Source organism: Vigna unguiculata, chromosome 4 (genome assembly GCF_037176805.1).
Source record: "Vigna unguiculata cultivar grain cowpea cultivar isolate G323 ecotype 2 chromosome 4, ASM3717680v1, whole genome shotgun sequence".
Lineage (NCBI taxonomy): Eukaryota > Viridiplantae > Streptophyta > Magnoliopsida > Fabales > Fabaceae > Vigna > Vigna unguiculata.
This window is the reverse complement of record NC_140795.1, coordinates 36,146,028-36,155,566: the sequence shown is the minus strand read 5'-3', so window position 1 is coordinate 36,155,566 and position 9,539 is coordinate 36,146,028. Positions and strand designations below refer to the sequence as shown.

The 9,539-nt window shown below is 29.0% G+C and overlaps 1 protein-coding gene across 2 annotated transcripts; it reads left to right on the top strand.

Moving 5' to 3' along the window:
• Positions 1 to 5,854: 5,854 nt before the first annotated feature.
• On the top strand, positions 5,855 to 8,263 carry LOC114182502 (protein neprosin-like). 2 transcript variants are annotated; one of them, XM_028069382.2, is made up of 7 exons: positions 5,855 to 6,006; positions 6,110 to 6,196; positions 6,330 to 6,518; positions 6,607 to 6,771; positions 7,137 to 7,190; positions 7,489 to 7,635; positions 7,802 to 8,263. In XM_028069382.2, the coding sequence occupies exons 1-7, from the start codon at positions 5,863 to 5,865 to the stop codon at positions 8,177 to 8,179; spliced, it is 1,164 nt and encodes a 387-aa protein (XP_027925183.1). In that variant the 5' UTR covers positions 5,855 to 5,862; the 3' UTR covers positions 8,180 to 8,263. The 2 variants fall into 2 exon arrangements, with proteins under 2 accessions (XP_027925183.1, XP_027925184.1); XM_028069383.2 differs by lacking the exon at positions 7,137 to 7,190.
• The last annotated feature ends 1,276 nt before the right edge of the window (positions 8,264 to 9,539 follow it).

The following is a 9,539-nucleotide window of genomic DNA, read 5'->3' as shown; positions in this document are numbered from 1 at the left end:
GTGGACTTCTTGGAATCAATGTCTCCAACTATATCCGAATCTAAGTATCCCACCAAATTAGGCTTATCACCTCCAAAACAAAGCTTCATATCAATAGTACCATGAAGATATCTCAAAATCCATTTCACAGCATTCCAATGCTCTCTACCTAGATTTGACAAAAATTGACTGACTGTACCAACAACATGTGCAATATCTGGTCTCGTGCATACCATTGCATACATCAAACTGCCCACCGCAGATGCATAAGGAACTCTGCTCATATATGTCTTTTCAGCTTCATTTGAAGGATTATGTTTAACACTCAGTTTAAAAGGAGTAGAAGGAGGAGTGCTTACAGCGTTCGCATTTTCCATTTGGAATCTCTGCAAGACCCTTTTAATATAGTATTCCTGTGACAGCCAAAGCTTCCTTTCTTTTCTTTCTCGAATGATTCTTATTCCAAGAATCTGTTTAGCAGCTCCTAAGTCCTTCATAGCAAATGACTCGCCCAATTGCTTCTCAACCTGTTAATTTTGGAAACATCTTTCCCAACAATAAGCATGTCATCAACATATAATAACAGGATAATAAAGTCACCATTAGAAAAACTTTTAACAAAGACACAATGATCAGAAGTAGTCTTCTTGTAGCCTTGCTCACATATAAAAGACTCAAACTTCTTATACCACTGTCTTGGAGCCTGCTTCAAACCGCATAGACTCTTCCTTAGCCTACACACATAATATTCCTCGCCTTCAACAAGAAAACCATCAGGTTGCTTCATGTATATCTCTTCCTCCAAATTACCATGAAGGAAAGTTGTCTTCACATCCATTTGCTCAACCTCCAAATCAAGAGTAGCAGCTATACTTAGCAAAGTTCTGATGGATGACATTTTCACCACAGGTGAGAAAATCTCATTGAAATCAATACCATTTTTCTATCTGAAACCTTTCACCACCAATCTGGCCTTGTATTTCGGAAATGTAGAATTAGCATCTTGTTTCATCTTGAAGATTCACCTGTTTTCTAAAGCCTTTTACCCTTAGGCAATTTCACCAAGTCATAAGTGTGATTATCATGCAAAGATTTCATTTCATCTTGCATTGCATCCACTCACTTTTGTTTTTCTTCACTCTCCAAAGCCTCTTCAAAACAATCAGGTTCTCCACCGTCAATCAAGGTTATGTACTCATCACAAGAATACCTTGTAGAAGGTTATTTTTGTCTATTAGACCTTCTGAGTTGGACTTGAGGTAGTTTAGGTATATCACCAAGATCATCATCATGTTCCTCTTGAGCATCATCAATTGGAACCTCTACTCCACTTCTAACCTGTTGATCATCAACATCACCATGTTGCTCATCATCTTGAGCTTCCGTTTCAACATTCTCCAGATTGTGAGCGGGCAACCTTATCGGATTACCATCAGTGAGATTACTATCTTTCTCGGGTGTGGTCTTATCCACCTTATCAATGTCTTCAATGGTATGGTGTTCCATGAATTGTACGTCACGACTTCTAACAAGCTTCTTCTCAACAGGATCATAAAACCTGTAGCCAAATTCATCCTCACCATAGCTAATAAAGATACATTGCCTTATCTTTTTATCTAACTTGGATCTTTCATCCTTAAGAACATGAACAAATTCCCCTGCAACCAAAGACACGCAAATGATCATAGCTAACATTTTTAGCAAACCAAATTTTGTTCGGCACCTCAGTATTCAAAGCAACTACAGGACTTAGATTAATAACATGCACAGCTGCAAGCAATGCCTCTCCCCAAAAGTGCTTAGGAAACTTTGCTTCCGAAAGCATACATGTAACCCTTTCAACCAAGGTCCTGTTCATCCTCTCCGCTAGACCATTCAACTGAGGAGTTTTAGGAGGAGTCTTCTCGTGTCTAATACCATGTTGCCTGCAATAAACATCAAAGGGTCCACGGTACTCACCACCATTATCACTACGGATGCATTTCAGCTTCTTGCCTGATTGCCTCTCAACCATAGCATGAAATTTCTTGAACTTTTCAAGTACTTGATCTTTCCACTGAAGAGCATAGACCCATAGCTTCCTAGAACAATCATCAATAAAAGTAACAAAGTAAAGTGCACCACTAAATGACTTTACCTTTAATGGGCCACAAACATTAGAATGACTTTACCTTTCAAGAAATTATGACTTCCTTGAGGGAGGATGCTTCTTAAAAGATACTTTGATTTGTTTACCAGCCATGCAATGAGAACATTTCTCCAATTCTGCATTCCTCAATCCCATAAGCACATCCTTTTTAGCTAAGCAGTTAAGCCCTTTCTCACTTATATGACCAAGCCTCCAGTGCCACAAAGATGGCTCCATATACATAGCATTCACACTGTCTTTAGCAACCAAAGCTTTAGTCCAATACAATTTAGATTATTTCTCCCCTCTAGCCATAACCAAGTTACCTTCAGTGAGATTCCATTTACTAGAACCAAAGTGATTGTCATAACCACAATCATCAAGCAAATGCACAGATATCAGATTAAAGCGAACATCTGGAACATGTTTGACTCCTCTGAGTAATAACTGCACTCTCATGTTGGTTTACAAACAAACATCACGAACACCAATAACCTTTGAAACACCATCATTACCCATCTTTGACACTCCAAAATCACTAGAAGTGTAAGATGTAAAGAACTCCTTCCTAGGTGTAACATGCAATGTAGCACCACTATCAATAATCCACATGCTCTCATCAGATACAAGATTGACTAACTCAAAATCACGAAGAAGAACAAGATCACCACCTTTAGTAGTAGTAGTGACACGATCATCATCATCATCATCATGGTTATTCTCTCTCTGCTTGCCCTTCTTGTCTGTGTTCTCGTTTTTCCACTTAAAATAGTATTTCTGAATGTGCCCAGTTTTATGACAAAAATGTCACTCTATATTCTTGTATCTTGACTTGGACTTGCTCCTACTCTTCTCTCAACCACTTTTATGTTCCTTTTTCTGACTTCTCCCCCTAGCTTTTGTGACAAGCATCTCAGACTGAGATGAAGAACCATGTGTCTTCCTTCTCATCTCTTCATTAAGAGCACCACTTTTTGTCATCTGAAAAGAAACAACGCCATCTGAGGCAGAGTTCGTAATTGAAACCCGAAATACCTCCCAAGACTCTGGTAGAGTATTAAGCAGCCATAATCCCATAACTTCATCATAAAATTTTATGCCCATTCCTGACAATTGATCTAGGAGCCTTTGAAATTCATTTAAATGATCTGAAATTGAAGAATTCTCCCTGTACCTTAAATTCATCAAGCAATTCCACAAATACAGTTTATTATTGTCAGACTTCGAAACATACAGAGACTCAATTTTCTCCCACAAGGTTCTGGTATGTGTCTCATTAGCAATGTAATTATAAACAATTAAACAATTTTTTTCTTTCTTTTTTCAATTTTAATTCTTAGTTAAATTAAACAATTAACTTTTTCTGTAACTTTTCATTTTTCTTTTTTCAAAAGCTTTATTTCACTTATGTTTATATTATTATTATTATTATTATTATTATTATTATTATTATACTTTTTAATTTTAAAAATTATTTTATTTATTCGAACAAAATCGAATGTCGACACACTATCAAAATATCAAAATAAAAATTACTAGTCTTATATTTTAAACTTTGGGAATGAACATATCATAAAGGATACAACTTTTAAATCATAAAACAGTAAGTATTTTGTCAAGTAAAACGATTCCTATTAATTTCGTCATAAATAATATTTTTAAATTCATAAATCTAATAGAAAAATATGTTTATTATTAATCATTTTAAATTCAACTATTTTTCACAAGAATGTTTACATTAAACTTTTCAACAAACTTGTATTTCGATTTAAGTGTTTCTCATTACGTTACAACAATTGTAACAATTTTAGTATGATAAGATATTTTATAAATATTATTAGACAAAACACTTAAAATATGTCCATGACATCAAATATTTTTAATCAGAAACATAGCTCTATCACACAAAAAATAACCATATTTCAATGAGCCAAAATTTTTTGTTATTATTAACAGAAAAATAAATTTTACTCAAAATTTTTTCAGGCATACTTGAGAATGACTTAATCATATCCATGATAAACATTATTACATAACATTATCTCTAAATTTTCCAATAAAAATAATAATGAAGAGTAAAGTAAAAGAAAAATAATTTTCTCCCTAAGAATGTTAGGAGAATAATAAAAAATTAAATAATCATAATAATTATATAAGAACAAGACAAAGATATGGATAAAAGAATATTAATCAGACTCAGCCATTCTTATAACAAAGATAATTGTACAAGATAAAAGTAAATGAAAAAGGATTAGAAATAGCTTGGGCTGAGGTATGCAGTATGTTATCCTTAGAGAGAAAATGATCCTACTGCACATAGAAAAATAAAATTATATGCATTTCTTTTCCAAGATACAACAACTTGTTAGATCGATCGAGTGCAGCAAATGATTTGAACCTTATGAACACCAATGCTTTAAAAGACAATATAGAGTAGAAATCTGGAAAATTTGTATGAATTAATGTGTTTGTTGTGTATTTTTCCATGCAAACAAGTGGGATTTATAGATAGAAGAGAGAGACTTCAAATCAATTGTAATAAATATGATTTAAAACATCATAAATATAATAAAGTTAAAATATAGTTTATTTACAAATAGAATTTATCTCTAAAATTAATATTGCATAAAAACATTAGTAATAATATAATTTTATCTTAATTATTTATTTTTAAATTATATTAAATATTTTTCAAACATGATATTGACATTTGACATGTGGTACTCCTATTATCATATGATACAATGTTAAGTTGACGTGTATATATATAAATTAAGAAAAAAATACAAATAAAAATTAAAGAACTACTCCGGCATACCTCTTCACTGTATATTAACTATGATATTATAAAAAGTATTAAATTGACTAAAGTTGATGAAAATTAAAACTTCATTGAAAAAAAAAATATTTAAAAATACATTAAACAACTCAACATAAATATGGATTAAATTATTATTTGAGAAAAAAAAAGGAAAAGCCAAAAGTGTAACGTGAAATGTTGTAACCTTCACGCATTAAAAAAGTTAAACGAACACACACAATAATATATATATATATATATATATATATATATATATATATATATATTCGTTAAAATATTAGTTAGTTTTCATACATGATTATACAATAAAAAATCATACTTTTATTATATTTCTGATCTATAAAAAACAACTAAAAAAAATCTACGTTTGCACTAAAATTACATTTAAAATAAATGTTCAAATGTAGTTATTTTATTTAGAATATATGGCAAATGAAAAGTATTGCGTTAAAAGGTTAATGGTATAAATATATGTTTTATTATTTATTATATAATTATCTATAATATTTGATTAATATTTTAAAGAATTAAAATTTATATTATATATAAAAAAATTACATGTTAAAAATTTAATTAAAATGTAAATAAATTTTATCAAAGTTAATAATTCTAATAAAATAAAATAAGACTCTTTTTAAATAAAAAAATAATGTTTTTGCGTGAAGTGTTTATTTAAGATTTTCATTATGGTTTTTTTTATAAAAGATCAATTTAAATATGAAAGAAATAATTTTTGCTGAAAAAATATTCACAATTTTTCTCAAGTAATTGCATTTATTACGTAATTAATGTAAATAGTCAATTTAAAATAAAGACAAAGACTATGATTAGGATGAAGAGTATGTCATTTCAGTTACTCTTGAATCCTACCCTATACTACTCTATATATAGATAAATTATCAAGTCATTCTTATATGATAGAGTTGCGAAAAGGATGACCACTACATTATTCTTTTTTTTGTGCTTGTGTTCAGTGATTAGCCACAATGTTGATGGTATTCAAGATACCTTGAAGGAAGATTTGGAGTATGAGACAAAACCAAACCTCATTAATAAGACTCCAATCAAGACTATTTATGTATTTCATAATCTTCTTGAATTTCTTCATGTATTTTTTTTCTAACTTTATATTACATTATATGTATTACTAATTTTATTTTTTTTTATTTTGGATCTTATAGACAAAATTTGGAGATATTATTGATTGCGTTGACATTTACAAACAGCCAGCCTTGGATCATCCTTTACTAAAAAATCACAAATTGCAAGTAAATAATAAAAATATCTTTAATTATATAGAAAAAAGTTCAACTTTCAATTTTGTAATGTTTTAGGTTTAACTTTTAATTTTTTTTATTATATCTTTTTTCTAAACTTTACCTTTTGTTCCTTTATTTATAGATAAAACCCAACTTTGAAAATTTAATTGAAAAAACATTTGTGAATAATTCACAAATTGGATCCATGTTTGGGCTTGATGGGGAAGAATGTCCACCAGGAACAGTTCCTATACATAGAGTGAGATCTGTTCTCTCTGAAGAAAAAATATTAAAGAATCATATACTGAGTAAAAACTTACCTGGTCTTCAGGTAAGATATCTTATACAATCTCGATTGTTTATTCCTATAAATTTTATTTTAAGTTTATTAGTTATTTGAATGTATTCAATTTTGGCAGCATGCAGAAACATATATTACAAGAAAGTATGGTCCTTTTTATAAAGTTAGTGGAACAACTAGCATTTATAATCCAAAAGTTGAAAAAGGTCAAGTCTCTATGGTTCATATATGGGTTGAAAATGGACATGTAAAGTCTTCCAACAGAATAATTGCTGGATGGCATGTGAGTTACATTGATTGTATTTATGATTTGTTTTTACAAAATTTATTTCATTTAATTTGTCTCTTAAATGTAAAAAAAAATAGATATTTTTAATTATGTTCATATTAAAGATTATTAGTCTCTAGAGTGTTTAAAATATTTTTTAATTTTTCTTAATATCTATTTTATTTGAAATAATAATTTTATTTTAATTAAATTTATGAGTTATAGATGTAAAGAAAATTAAATTAAATAAAAATAATATAACAATTTTATTATAGTGAAGAATAAATAGCATAATTATTGCTTTTTACGAAAATAATTTCAAGAATTTGATAAAACTGAACATAACAAAATTTCTAATTGATTTCGAATTTTGATATCAGATCATTCCAAAATTATACGGTGATGCAAGAACCCATTTTTATACAGGATGGACGGTAAGAAAACATATCATGATATTTTATTTAATCCTAATTTAATTTATAGAACTAAAACATGAAAGAGAACATACTTTAATAAATCTTATGTATAGGTGATGTTTATTCTCTCTTCACTTTTTTCTATAAGACAAATGGATGTTTGTGCTTTTGCATATAAAGACTTGATAGAATATTATAATTAAGCTTTCTAAATAAAAATTAATTTTATTTATTCGTAGTTACATATCATTATTTATTGTTTTTAAGCTACACACGTTTCATTTCTTAAATTTAAGTCAATGTTAAAAAATTACAGTCAGATGATTTCCAGAAGACAGGATGCTACAATACCAAATGTCGAGGTTTTGTTCAAGTTGACACTAAGAATTTTCCTGGAAAATATTTCGCTGACATATCTAAGATTGGTGGACCAACTTATGAGACTTACATGGCTATTACTCAGGTAAATAATAATGCAATTAAATTTTCACTTTAATTAAAATTGAATTACTCTTAAGTGCATTATTAATATCCATTTTTGTTTTTTAAATACATTTATAAGTAAATATAATTAAAGAGTTGAAATATTTTATGATATGCTATTGAAAAAAGTTAAGGTGTGTTTTCAGGATAATCAGACAAAAAATTGGTGGATAAGTCTAGGAAATGTAAGCGTTGGATATTACCCAGCTGCATTATTCTCAAACTTAGGGTCAGCATCCATTGTAGGGTGGGGTGGGAGAACGAGAGCTAATACTGGTGGTATTAGTCCTCCAATGGGATCTGGGCATTTTCCTGATGGAAACAAGGCCCGTGAATGTTATTTTAGTTCTCCCAAGGTTCAAGATGCATCAAGAAAAGATTATACACCAGCCTCTAAGAAGACTAAAATCCGAACTGACAACACTTCTTGTTATAGTATTTATTACTATAATAAACCTTTGGGAGTAATTTTTGATGAAGGTATTATCCACTTTGGAGGACCTGGAGGCATGTGTGGAATTTAATTTTCTTTATAATTAAACTTTATATGGGATTTATGAGTTTAATAATAATCATCTTTGTTTAATATAATTTATTTATTTTTATCATTCTTTCTATTACCTTGATAATTTTCAAAATGCTATCCATTTTCCAAATAAAGTTGGATGACCTTTTTTTCCATTAAATATAATTAGCATGAAATTGTTTAACTTTGCATTGAATAAATTGAATTAGTTACTTGGAGTCTCCTAATATTTAGAAAGTTATTACATTAATTAAATGTTATATTTTTTCCTGTAACACTTATAAATTTAAACGGACATATAAAATAAATTAAGAAGTACTTAAATAAAATTTTATATAAAAAAATATTATATATAATAAGGCAGTAAAAAAATTATAAATTTTAAGTAAAAAAAAATTATGAATTCGTATAACGCTTATAAATTTAAACCTACCAATGGAAATAAAATAAGAAGTATAGAAAATGACATTTTATTTGAAAACTTAATTCTATAGGAGAAGGTAGTTTATATATCTATTTTATAACAACATCATTAAATTAAATTTATATGAACTTCTCTTATGTTAAATATAATGAAAAACTATGTATAGAATTAATCTTTCTTGCATAGAAAATACATATAAGGTATTGTATTTATAATATTAGAAATATGGGTTAAGTCCAAAATGAAAATAAGGAATAATAACAAACAAACTAAAGATAAAAGATAAAGATAAGATATATATCTAAGATATATCATAATCTAATATATTAACACTCATCTCAAACTGGTGCATAAAATCCTATGTATCAAACTTGTTACAAATATAATCAATTCCTAATCCCCGTAAAGACATAGTGAAAAGATATGCTTCTACACTCAAGTGACCATAAAAAACTGAGTCATACCAAAGTTTTGAACAATGTTACAAAATTTTCCAAACTAGACCCTACGAGACTATTTTATACCATATAAGGATTTGTGAAGACGACATACCAACCTAGAAGACTCCTCCAAAGCAAAAAATCTAGGAGGTTCATCCATATAAATCTCTTCTTGCAAATCGTCGTTGAGGAACACATTTTTGACATCCAGTTGATAAAGAGATCATTGTTAAATAGCCATCATGGCTATAAATAAACTAACAGAAGCCATCTTTGCCACTGTAGAAAAAGTACCACCACTGCATATTGAGATAAGTAGGATATATGGACGAGTCAGACGCATTGGTGTTAGAAGTGAGGTCAGAGGAGTCAGCAGCGAAAGAAGCCATGGACTCCCTTGTTTAGAAAATTCATTTAGGGTTTTTTATTTAGAATATAAGAAATATGTGTTAAGCCCAAAATACAAATAAGGAATAATAACAAAGTAACGAAAG

Coding starts and splice junctions, on each gene's coding strand:
- LOC114182502 (XM_028069382.2), top strand. CDS start 5,863: ATGACCACTACATTATTCTTTTTTTTGTGCTTGTGTTCAGTGATTAGC. Junction 6,519..6,606: donor AAAACTTACCTGGTCTTCAG/GTAAGATATCTT, acceptor CAATTTTGGCAG/CATGCAGAAACATATATTAC. Junction 7,191..7,488: donor ATTTTTATACAGGATGGACG/GTAAGAAAACAT, acceptor AAAAAATTACAG/TCAGATGATTTCCAGAAGAC.